Here is a 22,906-nt window from a genome sequence, read left to right on the forward strand (position 1 = left end):
TCGTGTTTTCTCAAAAGTAGCTGATCATGCCTGGCATCTACAGTAAGTGCACCATTAGATTCTTTTCTGTTGTGTGTGCATCCTGCACCTACCTGTGTGCATGGGCAGTTTGTATCTAAAGTGTAACCTAAAACTACCTATATTAAATCATGAGCAAGTGCAACATGTGGTATTAGACAGCCACTATTTTATTATTCAGTTTGTACCCTTTCATTCCACATTTGTGTACACAAACATTGTTTAAAACCACACAGGTTTCAAATGACACTCAATATGCCATTGTGAGTCACAGATAATATGATGCATAATATGATAACCCATGACATATTTTTCCACACACACTCTTCTCTCCCAAATCCATCAGCTTTCTGCATAGGTGCACGGTAAAAGTTCCTTAGATCCTTATTTGTAGAAGTGATGTGACCAGATTTGTGCTTTCACATTGTGCGGTCCAGGAGCATTCCTATCTTTAAAGTGCCTTTTTACCATTGTTTAGACTTCGGACGGACAATTTCACTTCTTTGGTCATTTTGTATAGGAGATGCTGTCTGATTGGCAATATATTCCATTTTAAAGTTTACTCTACACCACTAAATGTCGTCTGGAACACTTGTTTTTTTTTTAGGTTGCTAAAACTTCAGACCAAACATTTTCTTGTTCCCATGTTGCAGTTTATCTATTTAGTTTGTCTGGAACACAACAGTTAAAAATTTTTTTTGTCTGTCTGTGACACATTTCCATATGACTGAAATTCCAAAACTAAACATGATGTATTTTAAACATTGTGTAAAGCACTAATTATTATGACTTTTTCAATAGTAACAGATGTGGAATTTATACAAGTGTGCACAAATGCCAATGAATGGTCATTTTCCGCATTACAGTGACATTGCAAGAATTTACAGATGACAAGGCATATGAGAAAATATCAAAATAAAACTGCAAATAAATAAATAAATCTTTTGACCAATCCACACATCCACAAATCTATACAAATGCTACAAAAAAGGCACATTATGATATGCATAACCAAATGTGGCTTCTTTCCACAATATCGAGTCCAGCTCACTGCTACGTATAGAAACTATAGAAACAGCAGTGCTTTCCCTTCTAAAGTGACCTTCATATTTTGTTTTATTTTGACCAAGTTCTGACTATAGCTCACTAAAATGTAGTTTGGCATTGTGAGAAAAAAAAAAATTATGTGAAGTGCTTGCAGTGAACTGACTCAGGCCTTTCAATACAGGCATTATCAGTTATCTCTATGTTCAAACTTAATCTTTGTAGGCTCCAAAGGGTTAATCTTCGTGCTTTACTTAAAAAAGAAGAGGTATTAAGTGATCACACGCACACATACCCTAAATAGGTTCTGAACCTCATATGAATTCAAGCTAATATTTAATGTTCTGTCTTGTTCTGATTAGTTTCCTTTTTAATTTGTTTTATGATAATTACACTCAAACTGCAAAGCCAAATACAAACACATATTGTCAGAATGCTGCATTTGCTATCACACACACCAGACATATACAGTAGTATTTAAAACACACGTGCACAACCAAGACTTTAAAGTGACTGGATTTTCCACCTCAAACACACATCTCTAACACAATTTATACACACACACACACACACACACACACACACACACACACACACACACACACACACACACACACACACACACACACACACACACACACACACACACACACACACACACACACACACACACACACACACACACACACTTAACTCTAAACTGAGCAGCACAAACAGCTTGATGCTCACAGTATGTTTGCACACAAACATCCATCCATACACACAGGCATCTGCAATTAGTGATCCCATGCTGGGATGTCTGCAGACACCGTGTTCTTGTGCTTCCTGCTGCTGGTAACCAGTCTCTCTCTAGTGAATAGCTGAGGGGCCTGGTGTCCAGAGGATGACAGTTCGATCTGCAGAGGAGGAAAGGAAGGTCCGGTCATGGGGGTGCCACCTACACTGGATCACCTTGTCCCAGTGCTCCCCTGCCACGGTCTGAGGGAGGGGCTTTGTTAGGTCACCTGGGGTCAGAGAAAAGAACAGTGTCACACAGGAGAGGCTAACAATGGGATCAGACACCAGACACTGACAGCACTGGAGGCCAAATGATCAAATATATGCGAGTATATGACTCTTTCAATGGTAATAAAAAGGAACATTTCTCATGAACTGAAAAAAAAAAAAATACAGTTTAACTGCTTTTTTTGTATTGTCAAAATTTTCATTAATTAATTTAATTTAATTATAAATTTATAATTGAACATGGTGTAAATCTTGAAATACAAAATAAGGGGCATCAAGTAACCTATTCAAAATCAAACATTTAATTCAAATTATATATATATATATATATATATATTTTTTTTTTTAAACTCTTTTTAGAGTATGTGTATTATGTTACACTGTACTGTAAGTCATTTTGTAGAGTTTCTACCTTGAAGGTCACTGATGATGATTTTGTTGTCATAAGAGCCGGTGAGGAGATGATGGGCTCCAGGTGAGAAGCGCACTGAGCGAATGTCACTGCTGTGGGGGCGGTATGTCTGGACTATACGGCCTCCTTTGATGTCATACAACATGCAGGTACTGTCCTCCTGACCTGTGGCCAGCAGGCGGCCGCTGGGATCCACTGCCACCGAAGCAACTGCACTTCCTGTGTGAGAGTGGTAATAAGTAAGAGGTTTGCTGTGACTGGCTGCAGCTTACAATTTGGTTTTTTTCTTTACCAAGATTTAAACTCAAAAAGTGTGGTAAAAATGATCCCTCTAGTGAGAGTCATGCTGTGACTCACCTGAGCCGTGCAGAGTTGTGCCCACCACCCGGACACAGCTGGGAACCCGCAAATCCCAGAACCGGACTGTCTTGTCCTGGGACCCAGAAGCAATCATCCACCCTCCCCACGTGTATAGAGTCAAAATGTGACCTGTTCAAGCAAAATGGAATCTTAATTACGGGATATGTGAGATCTTCACCTTCCTGTACTACTATCTCAAGGTACTGTTCCTAGGCCAAAATCCACCAGGGGCGCGGCTGCACTACGACTGCTGGAGCAGATTATGCCAGTTCTAGAAAATGCTTGTGATTCCACCAAATGCTGAGAATATGCCGGAACTGCAGATCAGATCGCACTGGCAGGAAGTCAGGTGCAGAAATGCCATAGAGAATCCGGTCAATTTTCAAAATAAATACCCCGTGCAGACTTTGATTCCTTTTCTTTACATCAAAAAAAGTATAAAATAACAACAATAAACACAATTAAAAACAATAACATTTAACTATGTAGCCTACCTACAAAGTGAAGCAATAATATCAAGGAAAAATAACAAAATACACAATCAACAACGTCGGGTAGGCAAGATGCTCTGAAAACGCTGTGCTTCATAAAGCAGCACCTGGTGGAATTTTGGCGGCAGAGTCTAGCAGCTCTTCAGCAGAATTCAAAACCCTACGGTTTATTTCGTAACTGCAGGGGAAGAGCTGTTGCTAACGTACCGGTGTGTCCGCTCAGGGCGTGAAGGCCCTGTCCTCTCTGACAGTCTGTTGTGTAGATGTTGCAGTCTCCGGCCCCGGCACTGATCAAGATGGATCCTCCACTCTCAGGGCCCTCCATGAAGGCCAGGTCCCTAATGGTACCATCATGCATGCTGAACTCCAGGTCTGGGCCTGAATCAGAAATGTACATTTTGGGTGGAAACACAGTTACATCAATATCAGGAGAATGGTGAATTGCCTTCTCTCAATTGTTCTTCTTTAAACTGTATGTGAAGGTGATCATTCAAACACAGGTCTATACTGTTCAAGGCAGGAAAGTGGCTCTGAAAATGGACATTACTTATCACGTACACACTAAAACACATAAAATAGTACCTGTAGCATTGCAGCTGTCAGCATTGAAAGGCAGGACTTTGACATATTTATCATTGGATCCAGTAGCCAACAGTTGTCCGCAGTGGCTCCATGCTACACAGTAGATTGAGCCCTTGTGGTGTTTGTTCCTCCTGAAACGTACCACCGGCTGCTTGACTGCACCAGAACTGCTGAATGGGCAAAGAAAATACCAGACAGACAGACAGAAATACGTAGGAAGTGAAATTTCAGTTTAATAATTGTGGGAAAAATTGCAACCTGTATTTAAATATTTTGACCATTGACTTTGAAAAATTGTTCATCCACCATTTTTGTTTTCTCACACACATTTTTGCTTCTTCTCACAAAATGCTGGTTCAGTCTTCATGAATTTAGTTTCCTTTTGCTTTCCTTGGTCAAAATTGCTCACGTCTCTAAAATCCCCTGAGTACTCGTGCGCACATTTACAATAATCCCCATACTGCCAGTGTAAGTGTTTCCTGTCTGTGTGTTCTATGAAGCCAACTTCTAGTGTTCCAGTACATAAACAAACTGTCATCTTGTAATAATGTCTCATTGTTTGGATTTGTTTCACAGGCAGTGAATGGTTCCTACCTGGTGTTGAGTGTTTCTGGGTAGGCACAGACTCTCAGCGTTTTTGAGTTGGAGCCGACGGCATAGAGAGCTCCAGAGGGATGGAAGGCCACCGCACGCACTGCCTGCGTGTCCTCGAGCTGGTTCACTTTGATAAACTGTGTTTTGGATTTCCCCGGCTGTTGAAGATCAGAAAAATAACAGCCTAGTTAAGGTTTTTTCACAACACAAATATCCTTAAGACAACCCTTTAGAAAACAAGAAAAACAAACAAATGTGTAGATATTTTATAGCATTTATTACAAAGACAAACAATGCAACTAATAGTTAAATGACTGAAAACACTCATAGCAAACAAAATAATACTTTAGCAGGTTGCTGTACCTCTTGAGAGTTTCGTGTCGCAGAGCCGCCAGAATCATCTTGGGCTGACCCTCTGATCTTCTCAGCACTGAAAATAACAGAGCTAGAAAGGTAAATACATTCTATAACAGTATTATTTATTTTGTATTATTTCCTAATTGGTAACTCCTTAAAAGGTCCAGTGTGTAGGATTTAGTGGCATCTAGCAGTGTAGTGGCAGATTACAACCCCCACTGCTCACTCTCTTATTTAAAGCCTGTAGAGAAACTCTGGTGGCTACAAAACTCACAAGATACACCCTCTTTATTGTTTGGGTTTGGTTTGTCTGTTTTCGGCTACTGTAGAAACATGGCGGTTAAACATGGCGGACTCTGTGGAAGAGGACCCGGCCCCCACTGTAGATAAGAACAGCTCATTCTAAGGTAATAACAACGATTCTTATTTTCAGGTGATTAAGAAAACATACCTACGACACTGGACCTTTAATATAGATATCCTATCCTATCCTATCAAAGCTAAAGCCAAATATAACACAGGCGGGTATTTACCTGTGACTGGCAGGAACCGGGGACTCGCTCAGGGAAGGCAAGCCATGGCTCCCAGTCATTAACGGGGTGCTGCTGACCCTCCCACCTGGCTTGTCCTTTGGTGGCCCGGTGTCAGGGGTGTGGCGGGTGTTTTTGGGACTGGAAGTGCTGGCGCTGTTCCACTGCTGGCCCAGATGCGTCATCACCTCATCTCCTCTGTGGTCGATGCCCACGTTCATCTCCTCCAACTTCTGAATTGATCTAGACAAAAACAAGATCTCTTTGTCAACAAGGCAGCACTATGGTCGTGTTTCATTCATTAAATCACACAATATGACTTCCATACCTGCTGAGGAAGGTCTCGGTGAGGTTGTTTTGGGCTCCGTCCTGCGGCTTCACTCCTCCCTCCAGCAGCATCTGCTGGTAAAGCTGTCGCTGTTGCTGCTTCTGCTCCAGATGCTGCTGGACACGGAGACGCTGCCGGTAATACTCCTGGACGTGCTCTGTGGAGTCAAGACGCTGGACAAACACACACGCACAAAGTGAGTCACCATGAAAAAATAAACTCACTGTAAAGCTTGTTTTTGCGGAAGATATAGAACACTCTGAAGCAGTATTTTGACAGTATTTGTTCTGCCTGAATAAGCCCTGTAACTTGAATGATATCTATTATTGCATTCCAGTATTCTCTGCTTCATCAATTGGCAGTGCTCATTGTGCCAGTACACAAACACACACACACACACACACACACACACACACACACACACACACACACACACACACACAATTATTATAATAGACAAACTCGCTCCAAAGAGCAACTACTGACAACTCTTCAACTCCCAAGGACTCGTCCTCCATCATCCAACCCATAAAAAGTTTTCAAGGACCTCATCATATCCAGCGGGTCTACGGTATATTCCCCTTCAACTCTCTCACACACACACACACACACACACACACACACACACACACACACACACACACACACACACACACACACACAACAATCCAATCTCAAGCTACTTTGCTCCTCTAGATGGGAGCTGGGATGCATAAAGATGAGCGATGATGGTAACCGTAGGCCATCTTGGGTGTGACCGCACATCAAACCACATTATCTTCCTCCAGTGTCCATGACCTCCACCCTTTTCACTGGGGCAGGGGAGCAGGAGGGCGCTGGTGCTTCTTGGACAGGTGTAGTAGAGAATTGGGGAAGGATTTATGAGGCAGTGGAGGTGTGGAGACGAGATGGCTCAAGGGTTCAGGGGGAATCTATTCCAAATCTCTTAAATCTGTAGTAATGAGTGCAGAGTGAAGACTGACTTTGACTTTGACTCAAGTGACCGGACAGACAACCATGGCTACTTCTTTTTATGAGTCATGAAACCAATTAAGCCTGAGCAACCAAAGGTGAGACACTGTACTCCTCCACATCTGGAATGTCTTCGTGCTTATCATTGATCTATGTAAGATCTATAATGTACCACACCACTCATACAAGAAGGCAGTGTTTATAGTCTGCAGCTCTTATTACCTCATTTGATTCTGTGCTGCAGGGTGGCCCACCATCTTTTCCAGGGGTCAGAGGTGTGCGTGTGGTGTTGGGTCCATCCAGTCCCTGTGGGTGCTTCCTATATGTCAGGAAAATATGCTTGTCAATTCACAACCAATTTTTTACATCTCAAATTGATGATTGAGGTGAAGTAAGAAGTAAATCAAACTGGCGACGCCATAGCATTCAATTAAACAAAAACATTTGTTTATATTTGTTTTAAATCAAAGATTAATTTGTTGTTTTGTCATTAGGGTTAATCGTGCATAACATTGCATACCATATAGTGCTGGGCGGTATGACCACAGTATTTCCACAAGATTCTGGCAGTTTCACTGTATATCTCCATATTTGTTTATTTTTGCAAGACGGAGCCTTTATATAGGTTTATAGTGGCTTATATTTACTGTCAGGAGCACAAACATAGAATATTTGATCTATATAGGGTTTTCATGCCCACATAATAATACAATATATGATGCAATTTTTATTGTGCAAACTGCAACATAACAGAACTGAAAAATAAAAAAAGATACGCCAATAGCTTTAACATTGCTTCCTTTTCAAAAGAAAATATTTTAAAATAATTGTATAAACAATATAAACTGACAGAAAATACTTAAAGTATTTAAGTATTCAAAAGGGATATTTCTCAAATGTTTTATTGCACAAGAAACAAATAATTTATAACAGTTGCTTCAGCTATGCAACAGTATGGCGCGATACGGAAAATTAATTTCATAGGGGAAATTAAAACTGGTATACCAGTTGATTCGGTATATCGCCCAGCACTAAGTAATACCATACCGCAAGACAAATTCCTGTAAAGGATGTCGAACTCTTGAATTTTATCCTTAGATAGTAGTTGGTGATGGTAGAGCTCACTTTGTACCAGCTGTGCACAACAGTTGCATCCAGCAGGTGGAGCCAGAGGAACCCAGGCAACATTCAGTCTGACAAACTGCTTATTTTACAGCACAGCGTTTCATTTGATACCTCAGAACCCTGTCTGCATGTATTACTTAGTGGTTTAACATTTTATTTGAGGGTAACCTTGTAAAACACACCTGTCAGCTCACCTCTAATGATTTAATGGACACATCCTTTCCTACTTCCCAAGTGTTTTAACCACATGATTGTCTTTTACTGTAGCTGGTGATGCCCTGACTATGCACATGTGCACCTAAGTATTTTTAGGTTATTTGATGCAGCTCTAAGGGCCAAATTTTGTGGGGGTTGGGGTATTTTTTGCTGGCAATTTCTGCTGTCTGAGGCCACTCCGCAGCAGAGAAACTGACTAGGGCAAAATCGCAATATGGCCTAGTGCAATATCCAAATTGCAGAAGCTGCAATTTTTTTGATAAAGGAAAATATGTGACAAACAGCATTATAATAAAAATATCGTAATTCTGAAGAGATGCCCTGACTTTGTTCACCAGATTTAATAAAACTTTGATTATTCCCACTAATGACAAATCATACTGCAATCGCAATATCTGTCAAAATTATAATTTCACCATATTGTGCAGCCCTAAAACTAACTGATAACGAAGGGATTTATGACATGAACCCAGGGAGGAGGCCACAGTAATGACCAAATGAGACATGGAGACCCTAGTAACATGGCATTTAAGCAGTAAAAAGCTGCACTTCAGTCCCCTTCAGTCTAAAATACTATTCGGAAAAGTAACTTGAATTTTCAGCCTTAGTTTAGTATAAAGCTCATTTCAATGATGAGTCATTAGGTGAAAGCTTTAGATTATATTGCATCCATCAACACTCAACTGCAATTTAAAATGCTTTGAGCAGCCCTGTAGGAGATGACAGATGAGGCAGGATGTCTCTTTTAAAGCAGGGCTAATGGGATTAATGGAGCTCCAGATTGTGTCATACAACAAGATCAACCACTGGGTTTAATACCTCAGGTTGCACGTGTTAATGGGGTAAGCTTGTTGACAAAGCTCCGGGAAAGACTGAAAAAACACAAACACACCCACTTTACATTGAGGGGATTTCAATAGAATAGTCAGGATTTAGGATATTGTTTTCTTGTTAATACTGGTGATTGCTACATATAACTTATCATATCACACATTTTTACATATAAACAATATTTTTATATTTGTAAATGCAGCTATTATCTGACAATAAGTATAGCTTAATTTATGTATCAGGATCTCTTTTGAATTGATTAAAGCATGCTACATATGTATATTATATAACAAACTGAGGCTTGAAAATGTATTTAAAACAGAAGTAAAAACTGCTAAACTGCAATAAATTTATCAATTTTATTATGTGCTTTAAGACTGAGGTTTATGAAAGATAAATGAAAGCATACCATACATTTGCTTTACAATACTATTATGCGTATGTATCACTGCAAAACAAATCTTCCTCTGTAGCATGAAGAACACTAAAAACCATTTGTCCCAGGTGTGCTAAAGCTTTGACACTTACCTCTCAGGTGAATCGTCCTGCTGATGCACATTATTCTCCACCAGGCTCCGACTGAGGGCTGACTTCATGTTCGCCTCCATGCCTCTCTTGTCTTGGGCTGCGAGACCATGGGACAGGCCGTCCAAAGCTGGGTTGAGGGATCTGGACATGTAGGTGTCCGCTGAATGAGGCCTCTGATGGAAGGGTGAGGTAGGGCAGGGGGACAGGCGGTTGATTAACGGAGTGAGGAGGTCGGCGTGGCCGGCCTTGCTGGGCTTCACCAGACGGTCCACGTGGATATTGAGGGTCTTCTGCTGGAAGGCGCAGGAGAAGGCACCCGGAGAGAGGTTCTGCAGCCAGGAGAGCAGCGACAAGTCCAGTTCATCACAGCCATTCCCGCAAAGCAAGTCCACGCCGAGCAACACCTCGCCCTCTGTGATCTCCTCGCCAGTTGCTTTACTCTAGAAAACAGACACAGTGGAGTTGTGACCATCAACCTCGACTCAAATTGTTGAATCTTTATGATTTTGAAATCAGACATACCAAATTGTAAAACTTAATTTTAAGGGGAATCCTATTACCTGACAGAACTCGACGCAGCACTCATAAAGGATCCCTTTGATGAGCAGCTGGAAGAGGCGGTTCCCGCTCGCTCTGAAGCCCGCCTCGCTCAACTTCCTGTCAGCAGGGATGAATTCAGCCACCATGGCACAGGCTTCCTCGAAGCAGTGGACACGTGCCGTGCTTGGGTTCCAGTCTTTGAACTCTGCGTGGTGGGTGAGGCGCGGCAGAGTGAGGAGGAGACATAGCTTGCTGTAGTCCTCCTTGGTCGGGCAGTACTCCTCCAGACTGTGGAGGCACTTGACTGCCTCCTGCATGGTGAGCTCCAGCTGTAGTTGACAAAAAAGTTCAAAGAGTACAAATATAGTTCTTGAGATGTTTTTTGCAGAACCCCACTGGTATGTGTGTGATAATGAAGGAGGATTAGCTGTTCAATAAGAATGTAGCATATCAGACAATATTTAAAAGGCCTTAAGGATAGCAGCCAGTAAAACCTGCAGGCTGCTGTATCTTTGTTCATCTTATTTAAGTCAGACTATTTTTTAAATTGCCAACGCTAGCTTCCTGATTACATATTTACGTACATTGTGAGGGTCTTCGGCAGCGGACATGGCGTTATTTACACACAGAGCTTCCAGAAACTTCTGCTTCAGAACGATGTAGCGGAACCTGGAGACACAAACCTCAGAATTAAGAAATATATTTTATAGGATATGAATTGATTAACCATCATGTGACCTGGGGGGTTGAATTATTTTGATAACCTTGATATTTAATTAGATAGGACAACTGAGTTTAAAAATTAATTGCGTGAGTGCTTAGTGGCTGGTAAGAAACAGAGGATGTCAGTCACATGACATGATCGCGCCACAGTACTGGGATCTGACCTGATTCAGCCCCTAAAGCTACCAGTTTCCTGCTTTTCCAACTCAGTCCAACTCAGTCACCAGTGAGGGAAAAACATCATAAATACTGTACTTAATAATATACTGAAAATATAGACAAATGATCAAAGCCACTCTGGTTATCCCTCTAAAACCCACTCCTTAAATAGGTCTTACAGATGACAGCTATGGGCAGTTAAAGGGTTGCTGTAAAGTAAAAACTGTCAGATTAGAATAACCCCCACATCATTCCTCTCACCTTTTCTTGTCAAACTTCTCCATTCCTTCTAGAGGTTGAATGAACTGCATCACCTCCTCCCACTGACCGTCCAGAATGAGTTGCCTGTTGAAAGCAGCAAATGAACACTTTAACAGGCCTCTGAAAAGCTAACTAAATCTAATCTAAAATAAGATAACTGAGATCAGGCCTGTCAAAAGTAATGAAATACAATAGAAGGAAACATGCACCTGTGGAGACTGACACATGTACAAACCCAGGTCCTAACAAACACATACGCCTGAAAGTCTAATCTCCCCTTTCAGGATTTTATTCTCTCCTATTTGCCAACACGAGTCTGCTGTACAGCCATACCTGAGGAAGAGCATGTCATCAGAGTAGAGTCCATTAATGACACCGCTCTCCTTCTCTAAGGCCAGCATGCTGATGTGCAGCTTCCTGGAGTTCAGAAAGTCCAGCATCACCTTGATCACCTCTGCCTCCTTGATGCTGATTGTCTCCTCTGCCGTCATGATTGCAAGTCTGTGGTGGCAGCTAACAGCTGGCTGCCGTGCAGATAGGAGGGAAGAAAAACGTATACTTACAAAGATTACTTTGATTGAACTGATTTGTTGAACCAACAAGGATTTTGTCAATTCCTAGTGTCTGTATAACTACCCCAGAAATCTCAGATCATTACCAACATAACAATATGTGTTGTTGCCTGCCCCAAACACTATCTTTTTAAGGTTTTTCAGATGTATCTGCTGCCAAATTTGGTAAAAAGGTAAAAACATGAGCTTCTTCTTAGATTGAAAAAACATTGCAGATAAGTTCTCTGTTGACCAATAGTTACTAAACAGCATTATCTGTCACTGTGTGCACTGAGATGTGTGTGAAACGAGCAGAGAGGGTGACACAGACAGCTTAAAAGATCAATGCTAATTATGTAAACACTGACAAATACACACACAGGCTTCTCTTCCACACTGGCACACACTGGTTTACACGCTGAGGACCAGTTACAGTGTATTGCTGCAAAACTCCTGCATGCATGCTTCTAGTGTGTTCAGCTGCCCAGTACAACACTGATCTGCTTTAAATGTTATTTTATTTTATACTTAAATGTGAATTCTGGTGTGCCTGTCCCTCTAAATAGTTAGTGAAAAGAGTGAGCTCTCTGGTAGGTTTTCAAATCTTTTGGCACAAACATATCCAAACTGGTGCTGTAGCATCCTTATCCTAACAATCACATGGGGGCTTGCAGTGTCTATTATACATTAAACATTTAAAAATGACCTTACTGCACAATAATATTCTTACACAGTGGATATTTTCCCATGATCCTCGTAATAATTATCTTGCAGATCATTTCGGTCTGGCTGTAAATGGTTAACCACAGCGACATCACATAGGGAGCTACACAAGACACAAAGGTGTCTTTCATTTTGTGTGATGGGGGGGGAAGCTGTGATGCCTCGGGGTGTGTGTACTGGAGGCAGAGCAGTCGGTGACACCGCCCTGTCTGTCTCCCCCCCCGGATGGTCCTGGATGTGACAGCAGCGGGTCTGCGGCCCAAAGCTGACAGCCTCAGTACTTTTATCCGCGCTCAGACAGACACACCTTATTTACTGGAGCATGACAGCACAGCACATAGGCTACAGCGCTCACACACACACACACACACAGACGTTCAGTGGAGCAGCATGCAGATATTTCCCCCCTTTTATAATGTGCAGGATATCGTGCAGGACTAACACACCGGTGGAACAGGCTAACACACCACCGTGAATCCGTGCCAACTCCTCACCTGTCAGTTTGCGCCAACGAAACGCCGCATTAAAAACCCCGCTCCGACGCGTCTGCAGTCTCCAAATGTAACGGTGTGCGCGAAGAGGGAGGACGGGGACGGTTGTTTTGGGGGTTGAAATCCCGGCCAGCGTTTCCAGAAAGGTCACTTCTGCCTTCTTTTTTGTACACAGCTCGCGGTTGCCATGCGGACGCAGCCGCAAACCACCAATCATCAACCGTAGCGATGACGCGCGCTGGTCACACCTACGACGCAGCCGTACACAACTTTCAACTGATGTGGAGGGACATTAAAACCTGTGAGGAAAAAAATATCAACACAATCATCATTGAAAATAAACTGATAACGATTCTGTTTTCCCCCTCGGGAATTTAAGTATATCAGTTGATGGATCTTGGTAAATGCCGTTAAGCTATATGCTAATATATATATATATATATATATATATATATATATATATATATATATAGTATATAGATGTTTTTGCCTGAGTGTTTTAGCATCTAGACTCTTGCTGAATGGTTGGAGTTAAAACTGAATTCTCTGCAGTCAAAATCATGCACACACACCCCAAGAATGTCTGGATTCATAGCTACAAATGCCATATAAAGCACCCAAATGCAGTGGAGGAAAGTAACTAAGTATATTTACTCAAGTACTGTACTTTCCTACTTTTTATGCGAATAAACTATGAAGAGCTTAGGATGTTTTGTTATTAAACTACTATTGGTTGGACAAAACAAGCATTGCAAAGGTGTCACTTTGCACTCTTACTGTTTTCAGAATTTTGACAAACCAAACAATCAACAGACCTTTTTCACAGCAGCTATTCTGACATAAAATAGTGGGGTAATCACCTGTGAATCGGGGTTCTGTACCTTTCAGGTAAAAACATAGTCAAGGTGCTGCTATTCTGCATGTTGGCTCACTGGAAAGGCTCTGCTACAATGAATGGAAGGAACCTTAACAAGTCTGCTTTTACAGGCAGGATTTCATTATCCTTAATGCGTTTCAGTGGATTGACACTTCACTATTCATCACAGTCCACAATAATTTGATAATAGAAAGTGATAATCATTGTGAGGCTTTTGTAAGAAGTTTATCATTTAATCCAACTGCAGCACCATGGTCAATGCAGATCCCAACTGAACATAATAAGAACTACTGGAATAGCTGGCTTGACCATTAACGGGTTTAAAATGTATCTTTTAGCTTCATCTCCTGCTCTACCAAACACAGCTAAGGCTAAGGCTAAAGCTTTTTCTTGGGATGTAGATTTTGTCAATTTGTTGGTGGATAATACACAATTAGGCACTGTAAGCTTGTAAACAACAGTGACAATAGTAACCTGGTTACTCTTACAGATTGCTTTGCTAAAATTGGCATTTGGATGTCTCACATTTTTGCGAGCAGAAGGCTGAGGTTACACAACTGAATGCAGCACTATCCTTCCTCCTTTAAAATAGACATTTAGTTTTAAAATGAACGCCAAATAAATGCTGAGGCCATGCTTAGTTTTATTAAATGCAAAAAAACAAAACAAAAAAAAAATTAAAATACATGTTCAGCAAAATGTTGACAGCACAGCGTCTGACAAAAAAAAAAAAAAGTTATAATGAATAGGTATGAGCTCACATGAACACACTGTACAATATCATTACAGTTTAAAGAATCATTTCACCTTTTCCTTAAGCAGCCAAAAGCAGGTGGACAGAGCTTCCGTGGACAAATCCTTCCAATAAACAAGAGAGAAACACTTCTTTACTCTGTCACACTATATTACATTTTCAAAGACATGTACATGCTCTCTTTTGGTCATAAATACCCCCCAGTTGAAAACAAAGCACCATGTGAGCAGATGTTGTAAATCGTTCCTGCAACATGGTGTTGATTTGACATTTGGTGGCAAAAGGAACATGATACTGACACCAATGAAACTCTGTGGCGAGTCTCTACCCGTATGCAGCAACAAGGATCCACCCTATTCTGCCTTGCATTATTTTGTGATATTCATTCTCCTAATAATAGAAAAAGAAAAAATGTCTGGCCTTTTTATGACTCTGTCGCATCTATAGGCAACAGATAATAAATATGCTGCTAATACACACTCTTCACATAATGCTTAGTTTGGGTCAACATACATTTGTGTTACGTAAGAGCAACAGACACAACCATAGTAACAGTGTGGCCATTTTAATGAATCAGGCAATACTTGCTGTGATGAATGATTGGCTTTTTAAATAGCAGATTCTTAACTAATCAGCAGTCTAAACTTGGTATATGCACAACTACATTTGGTGTTTGGTGGATGCTTTCACCAAAAGTGCCTTAAAGTATAATAAGTGCAGACTTTGTTAGGATGAGTAACCCTGGTGTGAATAAGAAGAATTTAACACTGCCAAGTAAGTACTAGTACAATTTAACTAGTACATTTAATTTTAAATCCAGTTACTGATGAGGAAATACTTCTTAGGTGTCATTATGTCTTGGGATTCAGTCATATTCCTGATACCAGTTGGTGCTAGTGTGTGAGTGTACATTATATTAATACTGTAAAGACCCTAAATTATGCAGTACGCAGCATTTCTAAATAACAAGAAAATAATACTCAGCTGTTTTATTTGTTCACAAATTTACTGTGAACCAGCAGCAAAGTGATCTACAACACCGGTTCTCAACCTTTGTGGCTGAAGCCATACCATACTTGTAAACAAACTTAACTTTGACCCCCCCCCCCAAGGGATGATTTATATTTTCACTGTCTGACTATTTTACTTAATTATTAGAATACATCTCGAGGTTGCAACTAGTTCAGCATATTACAAGACAAAGGAGTTTGACAAAACAATTACAAACATGACAGCATATTTGTATATTAGAAAAAAAAAAAATTCTACACGTCATACATTACAGCTCAAATCACCTGGAGGTGTCCTGACCCACAGGTTGAGAACCAGTGATCTAGAGTAACGTCCTGCATTCTTTAAAATCACTTCCTCAAAAAAGGGTTCTGAAAAAGCTGAAACCGCTTGGCTTTGTTGAGCTGAACACACGTGTACTGTGTGGCTAACGCTAGCTGTATGCAATTAGTTTTTTGGCCCTTTGTAGTTTCACGTACCTCAATATACAAACTGTTTTACCCACAGAGATGAAGAAAAAGTGTTCTTCCAAATACAAAAACCCCCCATCTGTACGTTGTTTTACAATCACCTCATTCCACTCACACGCTAAAACAAAACGCGCATAAGGCCACACATCAACAGGATTATGCAAACATAAATCGATCTGTACATGAATTAAAAACATTCAGTGCTTCAGAGTACCCAATAAAATGTCCTAGCATTCATACTGTCTCTTTTTTTGACATTTGGCACGTAGGAAACAAAAAACAACACTCACACATGCCTTCGTAAACTGACTCAAACATGACAATCTTTAAAAACACGGAAGTGATAAGCATTTACATCATTCTTTAACAGTGTCATACATTCCAGTTGTTCATAATCTTTGAGTCCTATTTATGTCCAGTCCAGAGTAAGTAGGAAAAACAAGGACAGGAATGCGATGAGAGGAAAAACAAACAAACGACAAATATGCATTCAACCTAACTGGCATTGCAGGTGCTTGAATCTTCATGGATATGTACAGTGAAGTGCAAATTGAAATGGGTATGTTTCATTTGAGGGGGAAATGGTGATGTCTAGGGTATCAAGTTCCATTAGGACTGGGCAGGCACTACTTTTTTAGGGGTGGCTGGCTTCTTGGTTTGCCAGAGATGGTTGTGGATCGTCACCGCGTCCACGCTGGCCGACATGGTCTTGGCTGGTATCTGACTGAACTGCTTCTTGTCCGAGTTGTACTTGTAGAGGCCGTCGATCATCTTGCGCGTGATGCTCTTGGGGCCGAAGCCGGCCAACTTGTTGATCTCCTCAGTTTCGGGGCAGTAAGTGTAGAGAGAGCGGAACTGGCAGCCGGCATCTCTGAACAAAACCAAGAAGTTGTTTGCCTCTGATTTCTCCATTTCCTATTAAAGTCAGGGAAGAAAAGCTCATTAGATACAGCATGAAGGTCACATATGCTAAAGAAAGGCCTAGGTTTGGTGATATTTGACTCACAAGCTTAAGTATTTAAAAGTGTGTCTGCCCTGAGACTGTGATACTTTTTCTGCCCTTACGCTTTGTAGTTAAAATACTTGCCACTGCCATACTTGTGACTAGGCAAACCTTTATTTATACATATAAGTCCTTTAGTTAAACATTACTTCAGAATTTATGGATGTGATGGAAGGATTTTGAAATAAACCAACAAACTGTAAATTCACAAATAGTTTACCTTATTTACCTCAATGACAGAGAACCAGGCCTTTATTTTGAAATTCTCCTGTTCCGTGGTTAATAGTAATTGTTTTAATTCACCAATTAACTCCAGTGGCTCTACTTTACTATTTTTCCCATTCAATGTTATTTGGTAAATTACATATCCTGCAGAATTTTTACATTAAATGTCTTGCAGCATTCACTTCATTAGGTGGACTTTTATTGTGAAACAACTCCACCATTACTTGACTATCTGCTATTATGTATACCTTTGTGGGATGTATGTGCCTTAACAGTAAACACAGACTTTAAAAGAGGAAGAGGTACCATGTCAGATTTTAATCCACAGTGTTGAAGGTATGTGGCGTGCACCATCAATTGATCCAACAAGGCACCCCTGCAAGTGTATAAAATAAAATCTTAAAAGCTCCATGCTCTTACCTCCAGGATCTTGTTCTTTTGTCCCTCATTAACCTTGCCGGCGAGGCAGCAGTGGGCCAGAGCGTTCTGGATGATGTGCTTGTTAGATTTGGCACTGGGCTCCTTGTATAGTTTTGGTCCTGAATGAGAACAGAGGAGAGAAGATTAGGATGAGACTGTTGTCATAGCAACTCCTCCAGTTATGTGAAAGAAAAGACTTCCCTCCCTATTTTTATTTTTTCTTTAGATAAATCATGTATGAGCATTTCTACTGCTAGCATATCCATGTGTTTGTGGGTAGACTGACAAAGGCTATGCATTTATATTACACACAAAAAAACAAATTCCCACAGCTGATATATTGGATTTACATTTTACATCAGGTGGGAAACCCTACCAAGAAGGCAATGAGACAAGAGGATGACTTTGTTTGGACCAAAACTATCCTTCACTATTAGAATATTCACTGCACTGGATATAAGAATTAACCTAAAATTAAACAGGAATTAAACCTAGGCTCATCATGTAATTCCAACATTAGCTCATATTATCATTTATCTTTATGTTGTTAATATCGTCTTATAAACTTAATATCAGTTTGAACATTTGCATTTAAAAAACGATGCTACAGAAGATTGTTGTCTTACCGGTGTACTCTGTGTTGGATGTAACAGAAGAGGTTGTGGATCCATTCTCCCAGTCCTTTTCCCCATTCCGGCTGCAGGAGCGGCTCGGGGACAGGAAGCCATCTGCAGAATCTGGCCTAGAACACACACGCGCACACACACATATACATGCAGAGAGTTAGATCCCCTTCCTGCATTGGTGCTGCTCCTGAACACTCAGGAAAGTATAGTATAGGCAGGGCAGGAAACTACTGTACTATTTATACAAGATATTTTGAAATAAATGCCATCTACAAAAATTAATCCTTCCAGCCATTACAGAACAGCAGTATTAGGCTAGTGGCTGTTGTCATTTTCCCACCCTGTCTACATCATGTTCTTATAGATTTACCCTTTACTGTGGAGGAAACGGTACTATTTCAGCAAACAGTTTGAGGTTTGGGTGTCCATAGTACATCCTTACAGCGAATAGTGAGGTAGCAAAGCTTGCAAGCACAGGCAGTGAGTGCAGTGATGTGAAGCAGTCTGGTGCATTTAAGGTCAATAAAAGAGGTCAATCAATTATAGTGCAGCACTTCGCATTTACTTGCTCTTTTTCTGGGCTGTAACTGTATTATATGTCCCCTTTATACACTGGCATTTTCTTAAACAAGTGATTTCCATATACACTGGGATGTTCCACTGGGATTATTATGCATTTATAAAATACACTATTCTGCCTCTGTAATTATGTGAAAATCGATGGGCACTGTAAATGTAGAGTGAAAGCAACTAAAGCCAAACTTGCTTGCAGTGCTTTTTTGTGAATGTAAACCGCCCATGTTAACAAGTCATTTTAGCAATAGAATATTAAAAAGGGTCATTTGGATTAAATTAACATGGATCTTCGCATGTTTCAAGAACAACTGGTATTAAATGACGTGAGATGGATCTTTAATACCCTACTGGCAGGGTTTCAATAGACAATATGGGGTTAAATGACTTGAAAAGATGGATGTTTTATGCAGGGTGTGTTCTAGAGGATTGGTCTGTGATGTAGCGACTCTGAACAAAACTAAAAATGTACTTTGATGTTTTATCAGGCGTGAAAAGCCAGAGCAGGAGTGTAAATTGGTGAGGAAGGCGCAGCAGAGAGGTAAGTGGGAAAGGAGAAATGACTGTTTTGTGGAAGAGATGCTGCTAAAAGCATAGCATTATTCAGGTGCTTTGAAGTTAATCATAAGGAAATATGTTGCTTTTCCTATAAGTGGTGGATCAATCCCAATCCAATAAAACCCAGTGTGGGGACAGGGTTTCAGCACAGGATTGGGCTCAGGACAGCGTGAAGTGCCTTAGAATTTAACTGCCAAGCAGAAACTAACCTTCTCCTTCTCAGTTTAGGAGATCTCAGAAAGTAGAAGAGACTGCCAGAGGCTAAACTAGCACTTCTGACATATGTGAAACCGAAAGTATTAAAAGAAGGAAGATAGAAGAATACAGGAGAAATGTTAGACTTGAGAACCGGAGATTGTCCGGAAAGCTTGGCTTTAAAAAAAACAAAGAAAGGTCAAAACATATCATCTTTAGTGTACATGAAGAACAGTTAAAGACTCATGTTAGAAATTCACTCCAGTCCAAGTCAAAGTTTGTCAGATATATTTTAGGTTCACATGAACCTTTGGCATTGTTATAACACATGTCCAATTAAATTCATGTCTAGCAACACCCTGTTTTTTAACAGCTGTTAAGGCAAAACACCAGCTGTTACATCTCTGTATTCTGTCTTTCTTGAGAATTCCATCCAAGGACTAATTTTCTGCCTGTGTCATTCAGTGTGCATTTACTCTATACATTATACATGGATTTAATAGTCATAAATGTTGGCTTAGTAACTGTAATTCTTAGAGCAGGTGAACCAGGTCAAAATTATAAATTATTCCCAACATTTGCATGGTGCCAAGTCTATTTTTCATTTTGTTTTAGTGCTTCAAGATTTTTCTTCTAACTCTTATCTTTTCCATAAAACTGGCATATATGCAGAGGTCTTCACACTGACCATGTTTTACTAAACATATCCCAGTACTATATTCCTGAATATAGTATGAAATCTTCCCCTGGTCAACACCAAACTTTAATTTAAAATTAAATGGCTACACTAAATATCATTTTACAGCATTTTACACGTTACACAAACAGTTATAGACTTTTAAAAACCTCTCACCTTGGCGATCTCTTCTCAGAGTGAACACTGTCGCTGTCTCCCAGGTTGAGGGAAGCAAGGGACAAGCTGGAGACTGAAAAGACACGTTGCCGTGAACCTAGATGTGAGACGAGATGTGGCACAGCACGACACAGTTACACTGACACCATGAATAACAACAACACCAGGCTGTCCCACTGTGTTTTGTGCCAGCACTGTCACAGAGCAATGCAGCCTCAGTCTTATGACTAAAATGAACTCTCGCATCCAGAAATACACACAGAATTATTATGAACACAGCCTATAATACATGCAAAAATATGTATTAATACACATTATATAATTCTTATTGGATTGACATATAAAACACATACAAACACACAATAGTATTGCATTGCTTCTTCTGTATATCATGTTAAATATTATGTTCCGTATTATTTTGGGCTTGTAAGACATTAGATAAACTTATAGACTTAAGGTAATATCAAAGCCAATATTAATACAAATAACTGACCAGATTATATCAATATCTTTTCTAGATTAATAATTTATGTAATAGGACATTCTCAAGTGGCACAAAGCAAAGTGGCAGCAGGACACAGATTGGACAGATGGGATGACCTTGACCTCTCTGAGTGTGGGTCGTCTCTACGGTTACCTGTGGCAGCTCTGACAGGGGTTTTCGGGGAATCCATGCTGTCGCGGTGGATGGACTTGGGACGGCCCCGTCTCTGCTTGGCCCCACCGGCTGGTCGAGGTTTAATGACGGTGTCCATGTCCTCCATCAGTTTCAGCTGCTTCCTCCTGAGATATTCCTGCTTGATGAACTCCCTCCTGGCTTTGTCTTCCTCCTTCCTGATGCGCTCTTCCTCTGCTTTCAGCCTGAATAAAGGGAGTCAGTGCAGAGAAATACTGTGAGGTTTTTTGTGATTTACAAGATCTATATCTCATTTTGGTTTATTGACAGGACAGTAGAGAGAGACAGGAGAGACAGGAGAGACAGGGGAGAGAGAGGGCATGACATGCAGCAAAGGGCCTCGGGCTGGTGGCCAGTGTGGTAAGGACTCAGCCTTGACACATGATACGCTTTCAGTGAGCTACTGAGGAGCCCAAAATACTTTTTATATATACAGAGTTTTCTGTTCAATATATGTAGATATATACTGCAAACAACGTTTTTTGTACATAGTACATGAAAATATATGGCAATGTGGTCACATTTTCTTTATTTTCTGGTGTGAGTTGACTTGCTACCACAAAATATAAAGTCATCATATCAAGAAAAGACTGCCAGACTAAAGAAAAGAGCACACAACACTGTGTTCCTACACCTGTGTGTTCTGAAAATGTGTATGGACTTATTTTCAAGATGCGTCAACATACCGAGCTTCCTCCTTCTTCTGCTCCAACTCAGCCTCCAGCTGCATCTTCTTCTGCTGGCTCTCCTTCTCCCTCCTCATCCTTTTCTCCAACAGTGCAGCCCTCTTCTGAGCCATGTTCTCCTCAGCTTTTCCATCCGCCTGAGTCACAAAGGAAACAGAGTCACGTCACACGGTTTGCAGTGTTCAAAGTAGAATGAAAATCCAGTAACATTTAGTGAATTTTATTAATAACTGTTGTTATTATGTCTTTATCCATATTCTTTGTATCACAGGACAACAAGAAACTTTAAAAAAATAATTATTTCCATTATTTCATGGACAATTGCCCACATCTCACTGTAGTTAAGATAGTTTGCATGAAACCCTGACAATAGCAAGAGAACAAGAGACTATTGAAAACATGCTTTGTCAACTGTCTGTGTCCTTACACACACTCCAAATATACTGTAAATTCACATATCGTGCTTTTACACAAACACTACAATAACAAATTCAATGTGAATTCAACATAGGCACAGCCGGCTGCTGATTTCAGTACAAATTGGTTTTGATTTACAGTTTTATTTCATGTGAACATCCTTTGCTTATCCCTCAGCATCCATCCTGACAATCTATTCAACCCTTCTCCAACCCCACTTTTCCACAGCTGTGCCTGAATTATTCACAACAGCCCCAGTTTTATGACCTACATCGAAGCTGAGACTGCAGCAAGCAAGCTATCTCACAACCCATAAATGAGAAGATGATGCTGTTCTCAGCCAGCATGTTTCCAGAATCATTCATCATTTTATGTCTGGAACAAACATGGCTGCCCCAGGTTCAAATGTAATTGCCTTTTTCCCCAGAAATGTGCCACTACATTTTACGGCCTTCAGTGCTGCGACATGGTTGCAACCTGGACTCTGCATGCTATGATTTTAATTATTTATGCAGCTGGTTCTTTGTTCTCATTTTTTTTTATGATTTATGGTCTTATTGGCTGTGTTGCTACTCTGTGCTGCTTGTTGAATCCTTCAGTTCCAGTGTGAGTGTCCTCAAATTGCCTGTATATTTGGGCTTTGTGCAGATCCACGTATTATTTATTAACAGAAAGTGCAACAAAATATAGACAATGGTCATATTAATGAAAGTGAAAATTA

At 40.5% G+C, this 22,906-nt stretch overlaps 2 protein-coding genes across 8 annotated transcripts in view; both read right to left on the bottom strand.

Annotated features, from left to right (window-relative positions):
- Positions 1-170: 170 nt before the first annotated feature.
- On the bottom strand, positions 171-13,114 carry LOC127350618 (WD repeat-containing protein 47-like). 2 transcript variants are annotated; one of them, XM_051377422.1, is made up of 16 exons: positions 12,845-13,114; positions 11,410-11,600; positions 11,077-11,160; positions 10,518-10,602; positions 9,954-10,262; positions 9,394-9,833; positions 6,916-7,012; positions 5,722-5,894; positions 5,397-5,636; positions 4,870-4,936; positions 4,507-4,664; positions 3,913-4,079; positions 3,538-3,708; positions 2,837-2,968; positions 2,480-2,698; positions 171-2,066 (listed from the first exon to the last, which is right to left on the bottom strand). In XM_051377422.1, exons 2-16 carry the CDS (start codon positions 11,565-11,567, stop codon positions 1,912-1,914), a joined length of 2,655 nt encoding a protein of 884 aa, XP_051233382.1. In that variant the 5' UTR covers positions 11,568-11,600; positions 12,845-13,114; the 3' UTR covers positions 171-1,911. The 2 variants fall into 2 exon arrangements, with proteins under 2 accessions (XP_051233382.1, XP_051233381.1); XM_051377421.1 differs by having other exon boundaries at positions 3,913-4,082; positions 12,845-13,112.
- Positions 13,115-14,341: 1,227 nt separating this feature from the next.
- Positions 14,342-22,906, bottom strand: part of camsap2a (calmodulin regulated spectrin-associated protein family, member 2a) — a 50,618-nt gene continuing 42,053 nt past the window's right edge. For 2 of the 6 annotated variants that reach the window (XM_051377417.1, XM_051377420.1), the window contains 6 exons: positions 21,769-21,905; positions 21,044-21,267; positions 20,407-20,479; positions 18,228-18,343; positions 17,602-17,720; positions 14,342-16,868 (listed from right to left, as the gene is read on the bottom strand). In XM_051377417.1, the coding sequence (XP_051233377.1) occupies positions 16,563-16,868; positions 17,602-17,720; positions 18,228-18,343; positions 20,407-20,479; positions 21,044-21,267; positions 21,769-21,905 (975 nt within the window). In that variant the 3' untranslated portion in view covers positions 14,342-16,562. Of the gene's footprint in view, positions 16,869-17,601; positions 17,721-18,227; positions 19,634-20,406; positions 20,504-21,043; positions 21,268-21,768; positions 21,906-22,906 lie in introns of those variants that run through there. The other 4 variants (XM_051377416.1, XM_051377418.1, XR_007880615.1 and 1 more) reach the window with 3 other exon arrangements.

Source organism: Dicentrarchus labrax, unplaced genomic scaffold (assembly GCF_905237075.1).
Source record: "Dicentrarchus labrax unplaced genomic scaffold, dlabrax2021, whole genome shotgun sequence".
In the NCBI taxonomy this organism is placed as follows: Eukaryota; Metazoa; Chordata; class Actinopteri; family Moronidae; genus Dicentrarchus; species Dicentrarchus labrax.

Bases quoted from the DNA above. Each gene is read 5' to 3' on its own strand.
- LOC127350618 (XM_051377421.1), bottom strand. From the start codon at position 11,567: ATGACGGCAGAGGAGACAATCAGCATCAAGGAGGCAGAGGTGATCAAG. The intron at 3,709-3,912 runs GTACTATTTTAT...TTTCTGATTCAG, and splicing joins TGACAGCTGCAATGCTACAG to GCCCAGACCTGGAGTTCAGC. The intron at 2,699-2,836 runs GTGAGTCACAGC...ACTCTCACACAG, and splicing joins CACAACTCTGCACGGCTCAG to GAAGTGCAGTTGCTTCGGTG.